This window comes from Nymphaea colorata, chromosome 8 (assembly GCF_008831285.2).
Source record: "Nymphaea colorata isolate Beijing-Zhang1983 chromosome 8, ASM883128v2, whole genome shotgun sequence".
Taxonomy (NCBI): domain Eukaryota; kingdom Viridiplantae; phylum Streptophyta; class Magnoliopsida; order Nymphaeales; family Nymphaeaceae; genus Nymphaea; species Nymphaea colorata.
In genome coordinates, this window is record NC_045145.1 from 12,956,122 (window position 1) to 12,972,749 (window position 16,628).

Genomic DNA, 16,628 nt, shown 5'->3' on the forward strand with positions numbered 1-16,628 from the left:
TACGCTGTTATTCTGACTAAGAATCACGGTTTTGATCTTTAAAAAAATATATATATGGTTTTTCAATCCGTCCATTTTTTTATGCATTATGAGCTGTTTTTGATTATCTTTTCTCCTTAAGTCTAAATGATGTGACTCAAAATTTGTTTTTCTGTAAGCAAACTGTCTATGTCATATCTATTAAATGTGAGTCAAATCAATTGATCAAATGTTCTGTGGTTGGTTAAACTTTTTGAGGTCCTGCTTCATCTAAGAGTTAACCCTTTTTCAGTCATGCTTCTGTTGGTAGGGGTGCACGTATAAGCTGCCTTTGCAGTCACTGGGGCTGCTTGAGCTGGCCTTAAGTCTTGCAAAGCCTGCATTGAACTTGAGCCGAGCTCCATTTTTACAGCTGAATGGCTCAACAGCCCGTTAAGCTCAAGCCCAGTGGGTTGGATAAGCTTTTGCCAAGCTGAGTATAATGTTTTCTTAAACTGTAATGGTTGAAGAGACGCCCAATAGGTTTTGAAAAACTAATTCATTGCAAGCCACCAACACAGACGCTTTGTTTCTAAAGATGCCCTCTATCAGATGTGTGAAACACACTGTATATATGCTCTTTGACGGGCCTATTCAAGTTGAACTTATATGCAGCTAGAAGTCAACTCCCTATTAATGAATGATTCAAACTCGATGCAAGCACACATGACCTTAGCTCGGCTCATTTTACGATCGAGTAACTTCTGGGTGCCATATAGGAGGCATTTTTACAGTCTGTTTGGATGGAGGGGGAATGAAAAGAAGGTTCTTTCTTGGATGACTAATTAATAATGAGGGAACATAAAGGAGAACTAATGACTGTGTTTGGATGCGAAGGAAAGAAAATGAAAGGGAGGGGAAGGAAATGATTTTTTAATATAATTCTAGTCCCTCTAAAAAAATGGAGAGATTGGGAGGGAAATGAAAGGATGTTCCTTTCTTCTTCTTTCCCTCCCATTCTCTTTCCACCCCTTTCCTTTCTTTTCCCTTCTATCCATTTCTTTCCCTTCAAACAACATAGTGTTAGGGTGCACCGCTCTTATGCCAAGTACTTTCAACTGGATGGGCCAGGGGATGCATTGCAAGTTTTTGGGGGCATCAATATTTAATGATTTTGAGCTACATAGAAAGCTCCTTCAACCATAGTTGGCAAACCTGGGAACTAGACGTGGTTCGACAGATGACTGGGTCAGTGAGTGAGTGAGTTGACTCAGTCGGGTCAGGTTGTGATTTTTTATAATGTATTTTTACCCTAATCTTATATGATCTACTTTCTCTCTTCCCAGCATAAAGCAACATGATCATGGTTATGATTTATCAACAATTCTCTACCATGAACGAAGGAGGTCATAAATTTAAGCACATTTGCTTAACTTGTATATATATGTTATACTCTTTGGTCATCTATTGGCATTTCTCCACCGAAAAACGCTATTCCAATCCTTTGTTTTACTTTGTTGTTGGTGAAGCAGCTACATGGCCAAGAAACCGCCCGTCTCCACTGGTCTGGCTGCTGCAATCGCTTGCACTCCAAGAAAGTCACTTTATCCCCAAAACTCAAAGTACCTCAGTAAAAGTCTTATAGGAGAGAACAAGTAGAAAATGAAACAGATCTCTTCTCTTTTAATGGGCTTCTGAACTTCATCTATTAATTCCTTCCATTAATTTTGATTTGATCCTTTCACTTAACTTTAGTAATTGTTATATATCAACACAAATCAATCTTAAAATCTTTTTTATTTTCTGTCAGAAGATTTGAGCTGTCTAATGAATGATTGACCGGATTTTCATACCTCACCCAACCAGGCCCGGTAACTTATCCGGCCGGTCTTGATCTGATGTTGGATGAGCACGAGGAGTACTTAATCCTACCTCCTAACAAGAGAGTCTCCAACCTCCACCCGTCGCACTAAGGAATTAGGCCTGCCTTGAAGTGCCTTGATGGAAATTTGATGAGGGTTTTGAAGTGTTTTAGAAAAATAAAGTTTTAAAAGAGAGAGAAAACGACTCATTTGTCGGTACGAGGATTGGTCATTCTTGGTGCCTTTACTTATGGTAACTAATTTAAGGACTATGTATATTGTTGATGCATTTTATTTTTACTTCTAAATGCAGTGTGGTGTTTGTCAATAGTTTTTGAAGATTGATATCCCAAAGACTTTTGGATGAAAAAATTTGGAAGTACTATTTGAGGGACTAAACCATTTTGATTTAAAAGACTTTGGAATCAAAAAATCTTTGCAAGTAGTATTTGAAAATCTTTGAAGGCGAATGTTGATATTTTTGAATATTTCTTTTGGAATCAATTTAGTGCAGGCACAGCCGACGCCCAGCCATATTCAGCCCGAAATTTCTAGCTCAGCACTCTTCATTAATTTCTCAATATTTGAATGTCATATGAATGCAAAAAGAACTTAAACATAATATTTTTGACTCTCTACAATGAAGAATATGTGAAGACACATAACTAGGCCTAGAAACTTCTCCCTTGCGAAAGAAAGAACTTTGGTCTCAACTTCATAATCCTCTCTCCCACATACGTGAGAAACTCATAGAGTCATAGTGAACTTCAATTTACATTTTGGTAATAATATTTACCTTATTTCTATTATTTACATTTAGCTGACTCTTTTATTAATTTAGTGTCTGGCCTTAAGGACATTGGTCGATAATATTGTGGAAATTAACCCAATAGATGGCTTCATTCAATATTTGTTGATCACTTTTTTGGAACTTTCACTCATCACTTTATTATTATATACATTTTACTCAATCTTCAAGAACATATATTGTATCTTTTACTAATTACTCACGTTTTAACAATGTTCTCATACATATCTTTGGGCAGATTCATGGATAGTTGATGTGTTACTGGGTCCACAAAGATCCGATTGGATCTCCATTATCTTTTCGTTTAAGAAGTGTTCTTATAATTTAGTGGCATGTGTTAATTATGTGGGTTAGGTATCTATCGAAATCACGATATAAATAAGAAAATCTTAAATAGTAGTATGATAAGATAGACCTGCTAAAAACACGTCCTAATCAAAGTTAGATCATAATTTAGATCTAAATAAATCTCCATGTTCTATCTGGCTTAGCCGCAGCTCCTACAACAGTGGTCACCATCTAAGTTCCACATGCCTGTCCCCATGCAAAGCGGATCCAAGTGCACCTAATGGGCTCAAAAGGAGGTACATCCTTGACGCAGGGTGGTTTTATTGCTGCAGTGGAGCTAAGGGGGGCTCACATGCAGACCTGGGCATCGGGCCGGCCTGGCCAGCCCAACCCAGTAAGAACCAGACCCAAGTCAGCCCGTTGTCTGAAACTCGAGCCTGGGCCTAAGAACCGGGTATGGGCCAACCTGATGTCTGAAACTCGAGCCCGGGCCTGGGCCAAGCCAGCTCGGTTACAATAAAAAAAATCATTTTTAAAATACAAAAAAAATTGAATATAAAATATATATTTAATAATAAAATATATATTAATAATAATAAAAAATATTATTTAAAAGTTATCGAGCCGGGTACAGAGTACCGGCCGACGTGCGGCCCGACGCTCAGGTCGATGTGCATGGGCCCTAGCTCCACCTCATTTTTTTTTAAGTGTACATGTGAATTTTAAAAAGTTTTACTTGTTTTATATGCAAATTTTGAAAATTGATATTTTGGCCCGTGTCAAAAACTTTAAATCGCCTTCTTTATGAAAAATTTTTAGCTCTGCCCCTGAGTTGGAACATAGGGAAGCCGAAAAATTTTGGCTGAAGGGTACTTGAGTCTCCAACCCGAGTCTGGTGTGGGTACCGAATGTAGCTGGTCCTAGGTCTAGCTTGATCACAGTAGAATTTTTGAAAGGCTGGTGTGGACTGCTGCACGTAGATCTGTGATTGGATTTGAGTTTTTCTTTGATCCCAAGGTCGATAATATCATTAGATCGAGCATGACATGTTATTAGTTTTGAGTAGACTTAGCTAGTTAGTCTAATAAGTGCATGCATTTGGAAGATGATTAATTCAATAAACCAAGAAAAATTTACCAAAATGATGTCTATATATGAACTTTATTTAATTTGCATCGTTATAAGTCTCAACCAAAATAATATCCCCATGCATGCAACCAAAAAAGTGCTAGCTAGTTGATTTACTTCAGCTGTGTATGAAACTGTTGTATGTATTCTTTTTGCGAAGTTATATAGCCTTTGCTGCTTGTATGCTTTCTGTCTGTACCTTAATTGTGTTAGACATATGATGGGAGAGCTAGGACAGCATTTTCCTTTAGTGGAAGCTAAGATTGAAAGGTGCTACATTGTAGAGGTTGAGGAAAACTTCCCCAGCTCTTGCAGATAGGGTTGTTCATGAGCGAGTTCGAGCCGAGTTGAGCCAGCTCGAACTTGGTTCGCGTGTCTTGAAAGAAACTCGAGCTCGGATCAAACTCAACTCAAGTTCGATTTCATTAGCTCGACTCGAGTTTTTAAAACTCGAACTGTTCGAGCTCGAATAAGCTCAAGCCGAAGATTGGCTTGAGCCGAGCCAAACATTTCATTATTATTATTATTATTATTTGAAAGGAAAAGGTGACATATAGACTTGAACGTGAAAACTCCCGCATCTCGTGTATATCCATTTGAGCAATCTACCTTTTTTGATAATTTTATGAGACATATTTTTTACCTTTCCTTTCTCGAGCTTAACTGAGCCGAGCTCACTTAACTCGAGCTCGACTCGTTTAAGTTGTCGAGTTCATTTTTTAACTCAAACTCGACTCATTTAAAAAAGGAGTCGAGTTTGAGTCAAGTTTATCATAGAGTTTGAGGTAGCTTGACTCATTGAACAGCCTTACTTGTAGATCTGAATTAACTCTCCGAAGCTATAAACAGCCCTACAAGTTTTTTTTTTTTTTTTTCTTTCATTTTCATAGGGACTTCTTAGAATGTTTGTTTACTTATTCATACTGGTTGCCCTTAAGAAACAAACTTTTCTGAAATAGTGCCCCTCAGCCAAAATTTTTTTGATGTACCACTGGATCCGTCTCAACTTCTCAGAGACGGCGCAGCCCGCATGGTTTTGTCCTTTTGGCAGGGTAGTCGGTGCCCTAAGTACCGTGAACGGCACGACTCGTGGCCGAAAAGCACAAGTTGGTTCACCTAACAACAAAAATAACAGAACCCATGTGGGTGCAGCAGCTATGTGCGCTTAACTTTTAAAAAGTGAGGAAAACTAGATGCTTAATATGGGGAATCGACATTACAATACATAAAAGAGATTCCTAACAAGGACATCACTTTCAATTGTCTTTTGGGAGATCTGCAATTTTAACTTTCAAATCTAAGTGGTGCAGTGAAACAGAAGAACTCTGCATGAATGAATACTCCAGGTAAAGGTGTCTTTGCGCATTCAGTGACAAACAGAAAAACCAAAACGAAGATAAAACGAAAACGAAAGCAAGCATTGCATTCTAGATAACGATAAAACTTTCAAATTTCCAACTCATCCTGCTTATCCAGATAAATGAGCATTCATGAACATTTCACATCACGATTCTCAAACTTATCCCACTTTTCCGCAGGGAAATCATGGGTCAATCAAACAACATCTAGATAAAGCAGGATGAATATTGCCAAAGTGTTGGTATCAAACACGATATGTTTGCCGCACTATTTACTTGGCATTTCACTGAATGGTGATGTGACATTTGCCTTTAGACAAAAAGAGAAAAGGCTAGCAACCACATCTTATATCTGCCTCTAACACCCGCCTCATAGTATTAAATAATATTTTTGAATGAATATGATGAAACCCACCACCCGGATGAAAAAACCTTTTACCTCTTTCTTCTTGTTTTTGGGGTCTACAGTCACGTCGAGACCTAGGTAGTCTCATAGTATAACTTTCAACTCGAGTATGACACTATTTGCTGTCTAAAAAAGTGGGTTGAAAATGCGTTGTCAGCGCACCGCTCAAACTGACCAGCTATGCTATGCTAGGCCAAGTGGCTAATAAATTACATCTTGATTGTTTGGTTTGGCAGGATTCCATAATCATAAAATTCATGGCTTTAATCATTAAAATTGGTTTTCCAAGTCCACCTTATGAACTAAAAAGCGATTCCCCGAAAGGACATGGTGCATCTATGCGATTATTCCATTCTTTTTCTAGATAAGAAACAGTTCATCTTTCTGGAGCGAGCGATAACGAGTGCAGTCTTTTCTCTTTTGGTTATATGCAGCATCAAGACACAGTCCCCACATCAGATCTTCTCCAATTTTTCTCACTTTTATCCAAGTGAAGATCACAATGCCCATGTACAATTCAGGAAAGGCCAAAGTAAAAAGTGATCAGATTGCAATATACCAGTTGGAATATGTGCTGACACCAGTGGCTGAATGGCAACTGAGTCAGATGATCATGAGAGATGCCAGGAGATGTCCCAATTATCACTTCATATATATCTTTTGGCCTCATATGAATAAACTTTAATTGGAAAACTTATGTAGCTAGGTTGATTCAAGTAGAGCCTAGATGCCCATTAAAAGGGACCTACATTCCAGATGTTGGTGTTTATTGGACAAGCAAATTAACCTGGATCCAGTACGGATCCAACCATATCAAGGTAGTTGGTTGGATATGGATCTAGACATATCAAGCTACATAAGTACATTCCCATGTCATATTTTTCTCGGCCTTTTGCCTTTCTTACTTCTTACTAAATTGGATTCACCAACAATGGATCGATGAATCAGATACTGGACCCGGCCCAGATGCTTCCATGTGGGTTTCATCTTCTAATTAAACCCAACAGAATCCCGACCTGAATCAGATATGTTTGTTTATTTGTGGGTCTGGGTGCGGACTCATGGGTTCGATGCCCGACCATTAGTATCCCTAATTAGCCAGTTGTATGAGAATAAACTTAATTAAGCACAACCAACTTTGAACAATTGAGTATTGAATCCCAGTTTAATCTGGTCCAGTCATGGCCCCCAAAAGGAAAAAGAGGAAAAGGAGAAAAAATACCAACTTGTTAGAGATAGAGAAAGAGTCCTATGCATATATATATTTGGTCCCCAAAAGGTTTAAGAGAATAGAATTGATCCAACATGGACCATCCACTCAAGTCCTTCCAGCTGGTGTTATTAAAATCGGTTTGTGAACCCAATCAGCGAGACGGCTGGCTTCGTGAATCGGTTCTCGATCGGTTCAAAGTATTTGAAAAGTCTTTTTATAAGAAATAAATGAAAAATCGCATAAAACTAATATAAAAATAAAAAAATAAGCTATATTTTAAAAAAGTAGTTAATATCTAACATGTGAGACTCTTGAATCGGCTATCGAATCGAATTAGATTGATTCGGACAACTCTTCACTTCCAACATCCACCAAGTGATCCTGACCAAACCAAGCCCAGTTTGGTCCTTACCTGGTTGGGTCCGCACAGGCCCACAATGAATTTGAGCATTTCTGTCATTTTCCCTTGACATTCTGCAGCCATCAACTTATCTGCTTTCGAGAGATTGAGACACCTTACCCAAAGTTGGAGCTTTTTGGATTTCCCACATAGATCTCCAATGAAAACAATAAACATTGGATGACTCCCAAGTGTTAACAATCCTCCCCTTTTTGACTTGCCCTCCAGACATCCACTTCTCCTTGTCAACCTTCCATTGTTACAAAAATTTTCAGAACCAAACATCTGTGATTCCATTTCCACTATAAATGCCCTTCCCATCTCACAGCAACAGAGGCATCAGCACCCCAAAAAAAAAAGATTAAGTAGTGCCCTCAACCCTTTTGAGATCAATTACCAACCACCTGCTTCCCTTTCATGGCTCCTAAACAAGTGGAGTTGGAGGCAAAGAAGCTCAGGGTCTACACTGATGGCACAGTTGACAGAGCTCCCCAGCCGGTCGCCAATGCTTCTCCGACCACCGTCGACGGCGTGGCCAGCAAAGACGTCGTCATCAACCTGAAGAACGGCGTCACCGGGAGACTGTACAAACCACAAGTCTGTGATACGCTGACATCCACCAAGCTGCCTCTGCTGTTTTACTACCATGGTGGTGGGTTCTGCACCGGCTCCTGCTCCCAAGTCCAGACCCACAATTTCCTCCACTCCCTCTGCCTGAAAACTCGGACCCTCGTCATCGCCGTGGACTACCGGCTGTCGCCGGAGCACCGCCTCCCGGCGCAGTACGACGACTGCATGGACGCGCTGTACTGGGCCGCCAAGGGCGGGGATGGCGACTGGGTGGCGAAGTACGGCAACCTGGCCGAGTGCTTCCTATACGGGGAGAGCTCGGGCGGGACGATCGCGCACCACGTCGGGGTCAGGGTCGCCGGCATGAGCGCCGAGGCGAGGCCGCCACGGCTGGCCGTGAGAGGGCTGGTTCTGGTGCAGCCCTTCTTCGGCAGCGCCGAGAGGACGGCCCATGAAGAGAGCTACGCGAGGCAAGGGAGCCAGCAGGAGCTTCTGGCCAGGTGGTACGACTTGTTTTGGAAGCTCAGCCTTCCCCAGGGCGCTGACAAGAGCAGCCCCTATTGCAACCCCAAGGCTCACCTCTCGAGCCTACCGAGCCCAGTCAACGGCCCGCCGGTGCTCGTTACCCTGGCCGGGCTGGACCTGCTGCTGGACAGGGGCTTGTGGTACGCCGAGCTGGCACGGACCCACATGAAGTCCAAGGTGGAGGTGATGGTGGAGGAAGGGCAAGATCACAATTACCACGTGAACCAACCTACGTCTATTCAAAAGAATCGCCTCCTCACTAGGATCTCTCAGTTCATCAACTCACAAAGCTCGCGTTGATGATGATGATCTCAAAAAATTAAAACTGCATGAAATAATGAAACCGGTCTTCCGTGTCGAGTCAATGTGCTGGAGTTGAAGAGACTGTGAGCCTACATTTTGGTGAGAAATAAGTGCATTTGAATGAAGAGAGAGAGAGAGAGAATTTGTTTGCATTTTCATTCGAGTAATCTTGGGCGTTTGCTGTCAAGTAAATTGAGTTTGTTTGATTTTTAAGTTCTTCTTCTCCTATCTCGTTGATTTTTGACAGAAGAAATTGTGTCTGGACCAAAAGACTTTTGTTGCTCACTCAGTAACATAAAATCCGAAGTTAATACCCTCATTTCACCGAGAAGGTGGAAGTGCTTAGGTAGTTGTTTGACAATAGGGCTCGTAACAAATTGTTTTGTGAATTTGCTTTAAAAGTTAAGGTAGATTTATGAGATATTGTAACATGAATTTATGTTAATCTTTTGAGATAAATTCATAAAATAATTTGTTACTATTCTCGTTGCCAAACAACGACAATCGACCAAGGAGTGACACAACCATCTTTCTCTCAGTAGATGTCAAGATTGATATCAAAGGTCATAATCAAGCCGTCTTATCGAGGCCGAACCGAAACGATTTAGTCTAACTTTTGGTTTTAGTATGTCTCTTTCGTCAGGTACCGGTACTATTTTTATCAGCCGAGTGAAAGGCCCAAAGTTACTTACTTAATAAAAATAATTAACATAAAAATTTGTATGCTTTAATTTTATATAATTTCGAGCAAGAAATAAGAGTATTTCATGTCTGAGAAAAAGCTTATACTGTTTCCCCGGTATTTCATATTGTACTTTAACTTGTGTGTCCCCTCTTTTAAAACACATACAGGTCAAAAGGAAGACGGATCACCAACACTTTTTAATCTCACATAATCCGTTGATGGGTCTCATAATTTTTAATTTTCCTCAAGCAGACCTCATTCATTTTTTTGGTTGACAACTGCCAAATAAATGTCCTAAACTGTGACAAGCAATTGGAGCACATAAAATTTATAGTTTTCACGTTTATCTTTTCAAGTCGCTTTTTTCTTTTGGCTTTTATGCAAAAGAAAAGGTATCACTGTCATTTCCTCCTCCTTTATTGATATCTTAGTGACAAGACAATGACAAAAGCAAGTATCGGATTTCATGAAAGCAAGTATCGGTTTTTCATGAAAGCAAATATCGGTTTTAGTGTCTTCTATCACATATATTCACTAATGCTGTCACTGGTGGAGATAAATTGGAAGACTTAAAATTACAATGTAACAGACTCCAAAATTACATGAGGTGCCAACAACAAACTCGGACTTAATTGTCGATCAATCAAAAAAATCCTAGCTCCACCATTGAATGCTATAAATATCGGTATGTTTTCATCTTGTAACTAGACATACAAAAGTTTCAATTACAAATCCATGACTATTATCCTAATTTTGGATTTATTAATGGACGTTTAATGTCTTAACTAGAAAATTTTCCTAATTAACTATTTATATAAATTAAGCAAGAAACTGGCCAGAAATTACTAATTGTTCATTAACATGAACATAAATAGCACAAATTATGTATTTCTTTTTTGAATAAACCTTAAGGAAGGTTATATTCACATAATTTCTCTATCTTTCTCCCTCTCCCTCCCTCTCCCTCTCTCTCTCTCTATAGCACAGGGGTGTTGTGTCTTTTGTGTTAAAAGGAGCTAGAATTTTGGTTGAAGGGCCACTAATTCGACAACTTTAATGCTATTAAGGGCAGCTATATATATAAACAATCAAATATATCAAAGCATTAACATAAAAATATACAAACTTTGTGAGCAGCCACCATGTGGCTCTGCCACCGATGGTGGATAAAGTGTTAGCTGGCTTGACTCCACTAGTATAAATAGTTCATATATTAATAGCCTGTAAATTTTGTTGTTTAATGTTCTTGATTTGAGGTTGTATTTTACACTTATATCTGCTTCTTTGGAAGAACTGATACATTTGTATGTCCTTAGCGTATGTATCTTATATGAATATGGAAACGTGAAATTGGTAAACTTATGGCATGTATATTATGCATTGAGCGTATCATCCAACGTATGAGTCAAATGAGGGACGTTGGATGATACGCTCAAAAGAATGAAAGCTTTCTTCTATTTTGTAGTAGACTAAATGTTCAGGTTTCCAGGATTTACCAATCATGGGATGCAGAGAATGTTTGTGGGCATGAAAAACAAATAATAGCAAGAAGGAGAAAAACAAAATTATTCGATTTAGAAATCCGAATGGACTTGATTTAAACTGGAACCAAATTGCTTGTTTGATAACGTAAATCTCGTTTCATAAAAAACAATACACGGTTCGGGGCCTTCGGGCCTCATCAAACACTCCATGCGTGTTTTCGAGACTTCCGTCCTCCCGGCTCGACTCTCTGGCCTTCCGCCGGTTCCCCAAAAGCTCATTTTCTTCTTCACCCGTGCTCGTCGAAGCAATTCGGCCTGCCCCTTTCCACGATTTGTTGAATTTGGCAAGTGATCGTCATCGAACTAAGGCTTGATTCAAACTGAGAGTGAAGTTCACGGGGGTTTGCCGGATTGGGGTTTCATTGGACTCACAGAACGGAATTTCGATCAGTTTTGGGGTTTTAGATCGTCCCCGAGTTCTATTTTTTGGAAATTCATTTCAATTTATTGAATTTTGTTGGTTACTTCTCCTGGGTATCCCCAATTTTTCATGGGCTTCATTGTTTCTGTTCGTGCCGTTGGTGACCTTCTTTACTTAGAGGAACATGGTGGTTAGATGTGTCCAGTGAATTTTGGTTTCTGATCTCGGTACCGAAATTAGGGGGTTAATTTTGTATAGTCGATGCAGAGATCGATACCGATAGGGGCGTGAAGGATTTGGTGTGAGGTACTCGGAAGGTTTCATCCATGGATGGTAATAAGGATGAGGCATTGAGATGCATCAGTATCACGAAAGAGGCACTCGCTTCTGGCGATGAATCCCGAGCGCTAAAGTTCATTCGAATTGCGTGGCGCCTTGATGGTAATTTGCAGGTTGATGATCTTCTGGCTGCTTGTGAGAGAAGGAATCGTGATTCTGAAGTTTCTAAGGAAGAAATATCTCAGGGGAAACGAGATTATGAATTAAAAGGGAATTCGAACCGGCAAGAAAAGAAGGCACGCGCGGGTTCTTCGAATGGTAGATGTGATTTCACCGACGAACATGCTGCATTGATTCGGCAAGTCACGAGGAGCAAGGATTACTATGAAATTCTTGGCCTTGAGAAGACCTGCTCTGTGGAGGAAGTCTAGAAATCGTACCGGAAATTGTCCCTGAAAGTTCATCCGGATAAGAATAAGGCCCCCGGTGCCGACGAGGCATTCAAGATAGTATCGAAAGCTTTCAAGTGCTTGAGTGACGGTGAATCGCGGAGGCAATACGACCAAACAGGTCTGGTTGAAGATTTTCAGTTTAACCAGCAGCACCATATGAGGAGGAGAAGAAGAAGAGCCAGGAACGACTTATTTGATGAGGATTTAGACCCAGACGAGGTCTTCCGTTCGTTCTTTTTCAGTTCACAGGCAGAAGTCTTCCACAATGCGCACATTTACAGAGCCAGGCACAGGGTGAGGGAACAAAGAGGGAGTGAAGTCGACAATGGCTTCAATTTCATGATGGTCGTGCAAATGTTGCCTATATTCTGCCATATTCGGAACCAAAGTATTCTCTGCAGAAGTCACACGCATATCCGGTCCCCAAAGTTACTGAGAAATTCGGGATCGAATTCTTTGTCAAGTCACCGGATTTTGATCAAGATTTCCCACCAGGAAGCCTGTCACGAGCAAATTTAGAGGAACAGATAGTGAGGGAATGTAGAAACAGTCTTGCACGTTACTGTCATATTGAATTGCAGAGGCGTCACTGGAGAAGTAACTATCCAACTCCCTATTGTGATAAGTTGCAAAGTTTTGGAGAAGCTCGGTGAAGTGATAATGGTGTTCGTCCTTTTAATTCACGATTGCTCCTTTGTAACATTTGATACCTTTGCTTGTCTTAGTATTCTGTCAGTTACTCTGGCTTATATCAGAGGAATAGTTTTTTTTTTTTCTTGTCCATTCTTGTGAATGGATGTCATCATCTTCCACATTTCGTATACACAAGAATTTTCTGCTGCATGTTTATGGCTTTCTGTAGCTAGTTGGTTTAATAGTTTTACTGCTGTTATTTTGGAGATTGAATCTGAATAAGAAAGTTGAAACCCTGTTTAGGCTTTCCTGTGCCGTCTCGGAAGCACTGCCACTTCACTTGCCGAAGAATAACTTGGATGGGCTGAGGGGAACGAATGGACTCTTAAGAGTTATAATGGAAATCTATTTCTGTCTCTCACAAGCTACCAGTGCTTAACAGACTAAAACAAATAAATGAGTTGCTGGTGCAGTTTTGAACAATGAATATATTTCTCTCACAAAAAAATTGTTCTTCGTGTTTCAAAAAGCTGTCTTTTCCTCTATTAAATGGGAGTTTGTTCTCGTTTCCACTGCTCTTAGAGTTCTCCACAAAGTTGGGCATCCAAATCAGTTTGTGTGAATTTACTTAAATCTTGGCTTAAAAAAAAAAAAAAAACTAAATGCTGGCTGCAAACATCGTCTTTTCAGGAGACATTAGGTAATGAATTTCTTGCACAAAGATAAGCAAGCAGTATCTTTGTTCGTTGGTGTTTTCTGTTAGCTAGTCATAACTGATAAGAAGCCAGGTCTATGCATAATACAATATAGATGAATAAAGTGTCACAGCAATATATACGAGACATGTTTATTTTTTAATACGTTTGTCCGAATTCATATTGTTCAATGCACTTAAGTTTCTAACTCTGGTTCTTGCAGACGCTGGGGAAAACTGAGCGGAGAGCTCGATCTTGAGAAGGAGCAGAGTCAACTCATTAATTTTTCTTTGGCTTTCTATTGGGTATTCTTAGGATTATTAGTGGTTTTCTTCTTGGCTTTTTTTTTTCTTTTTTGCTAAGACTCTCTGCGGTGAAAAAGAATTTGCATGACTTCGACAATTATATCTAAAATACGTTACGACCAAAATTAGCGTAGCCATTCAATTCACTTTTAAAAAATATATATATGTGAATTAAAAAAAATCACTTGTTTTATATAAAAATTTTAAAAAATAATATTTCTGTCCATGTCAAAATTTAAAAACTTTAATTCGGCTTCTTTTTAAAAAATTTCTGGCTCCGCCCTACCGTATGTATATACCTTTATTATAAAAAAAAAAAATGAACCTACTTAGCATGGTTCAACAAAAATAGCTTTTTGCCAAGTATCCCTAGGTCATCACTTGGTTCGGCATTACTGTCATAACAGAACTAAAATACTCTCTAGCAAAACAAATTTACGTTCAGTAGTTTGTATTAATCTCTCTACAAACTATACTGAATTTACTTAGTTTCTTTAATGTGACAATTTTCTTTTTAAATTCCAGAAAGTTATTTTTGCAAACTTATGAATCCACATTCATTTTCTTGCTCGTGTCAACTTTTATAAGGTGAAGAGGTAATGGTTCACTGATTTAACAATTATTTTACCAGAAAATAATATCATATAGTTTTCTATCAATATTGGAAAAGCTTAGGTGTATTTTTAACAATATTAAAACGATTAGTCATGATTATGAAAATGTCATAATTTTTTGTTTTTAAAACTTATTATTGATTTTAAAATAAAGTTGAAGGCGAAGGTTGGCTTCCATCACATTGATGGGACGTTGGGCTCTAGGGGTGAACACGAGCTTAGTCGATCTGCCAGCTTGAGCTTGGCTCGACTAATGAAACCTTGTGCTCGCACAATAGAAGCAGCTCGAGCATGATTCTTCAGGCGTGTGTTGAACTCGAACTCGACTCAATTAAGGCTTGACAAGCTCGTTTGAATATATGGACTACTACTTTGCCATAAATCAAGCTCTACTCGATTAAGGTTCGACAAACTTGAATGAGCTTTTGTAAAAACTTACGTAAATAATTAATGTCAATATACCGGTTTTTAATTTTAAAAATGATTCAGATATTTTAAAAACTGCTACACATAATTTTTGAGCCGAGTCAAACTTTAACAGTTCAAGTTCAACTCAATAATTTGAATGAGTCGACTCATGAACTCGAGCTCGACTTGTTAAGCAAATCACTCGGTTCATGAGCCGAGTTTTAACGAGTTGAGCTCAAGCATTGTTCATCCCTATTGGGCTCCCATTCCATTTCATTAAAACAAATAACAGGGAAGAAAAAAAAAGAACATGTCATGTTTGAGCCAAATAGATGGAACAACATTACTATTTCTTTTAGTTGACTTAGTGAGAAGAAAAAAAAGGTTGATTCTAATAAACTGTTAAGTTTTAAACCTCAATGACGAATTTCAGATACTTGAATAAATTAATTTCCAGACGCATTTGAGCATGTATATATAAAAAAAACTATTAGCTGGGGATGGATTTACTAATTGGCTTCTAATTCATGGATGTATTTTGAAAAGAGAAAACAAAAGTAAAAAAATATAAATACTATATAATATTATAAAAATATGCAAAAGTAGAAAATTAAGAAAAAAAAATTTTGGCAACTTTTAAAAATTACTAAAAATATTAACAGTGTGTGACGTGTGGGGCCCCATACTTGCAGACATTTAAATTTTAGGTATCCTTACTGAATCATGCTTTATCATTTTTTTAATCTGTCAATACAACGAACATATGCAATATATTTCATTTGGATGAGCCTATTATTACTACAAAGGAAGTTTTTATATGGATATAACTTTATACTAGAAACAAGGGGATTCGACCTGCAGACCACCTCCCCGGTGAGAGGTTCGGTGCCCACGTCAACTTCAGTTTGGAGAGTATCTAAAGAGGGGCATTGTTTTCCTTTGCCTATCAAACGCGAGATCAAAAAATGTTACCGTTGAAGGGGTTTCCAGAAATATGGGGACGGGCTTTTCGGGATCGAAAAATAGCCCCTTAGGTTAGACGCCTCTTGCAAGAGAAAGAGACGGCCTCTGCCTCCTCCGCCTGCTCTTGCGGCCTCTACCTCCTCCGCCTGCTCATGCTCCGGCCTCTTCCTCCTCCTGCTGCTTCGCTTGGCTTCGCCCCCCATGGTTCATTCGGGTATTCAACGTCCGTCTCTCTCTCTCAAGCCAAGAAATTTGCTTTCCCTAATATTCAAACCCAGATGAACTTCTAAACTCCATCCCACACACTTTCCCTTTCCTCTCGATGAAACGTCTCAGCCGCAGGCTCTTCCCCTGCGTCTCCCCTCTTCTTCTTCAACTTTTTCCCCTATCCTCTCGGTGAAACATCTCAGCCGCAGGCTCTTCCCCTGCGTCTCCCCTGTTCTTCTGCAACTGCCATGCAACCCGTCTCCCTCCGAGCTCCCGCTCTTCTTCAAGGTATGCACTAAGCCTTCTTTCTCCACTCCCTCTCCCTTTGTATCGCTCAATCCAGGTTCTGAGTAGGCCATGGCCGAGACAAAAGGCCTTTCTCTGCTTAGATACTCATTCTTTGTCTCTGATTTACAGCCCTGACCTGCGGAAAGAAGGTGGTCCAGCCCTAATCGCTGGTGGGCGTTCTCATATGAGGTCGTTTCTGAAACATCTATGTTAACCGGTTCTCTCTCTCTCTGGCTAAGGCTCTGGGTCTGCCATGGCCGATGCAGCTCTTGTATGTTATCTTTTCCTGTCTCTCTCACTGATTTGTTGTCTTAGTTGTGCTAGTCCTCAAGTTGTTTGATGAAATTTTTGTGTGTATGTATACCTTTGAAGCAC

At 39.5% G+C, this 16,628-nt stretch overlaps 2 protein-coding genes and 1 pseudogene across 2 annotated transcripts in view; all 3 read left to right on the forward strand.

Annotated features, from left to right (window-relative positions):
• The first annotated feature begins 7,632 nt into the window (after positions 1-7,632).
• Positions 7,633-9,025, forward strand: LOC116259250 (probable carboxylesterase 17). The gene has a single exon (XM_031636973.2). The coding sequence runs from the start codon at positions 7,839-7,841 to the stop codon at positions 8,814-8,816; it is 978 nt and encodes a 325-aa protein (XP_031492833.1). The 5' UTR covers positions 7,633-7,838; the 3' UTR covers positions 8,817-9,025.
• Positions 9,026-11,179: 2,154 nt separating this feature from the next.
• LOC116258470 (chaperone protein dnaJ 49-like) lies at positions 11,180-13,088 on the forward strand (annotated as a pseudogene).
• Positions 13,089-15,841: 2,753 nt separating this feature from the next.
• The window catches only part of LOC116259093 (KIN17-like protein), a 32,193-nt gene continuing 31,406 nt past the window's right edge, over positions 15,842-16,628 (forward strand). Inside the window, exons 1-2 of the mRNA XM_031636723.2 lie at positions 15,842-16,253; positions 16,383-16,524. The gene's annotated coding sequence lies outside the window, so the exon portion shown is untranslated. The remainder of the gene's footprint in view (positions 16,254-16,382; positions 16,525-16,628) is intronic.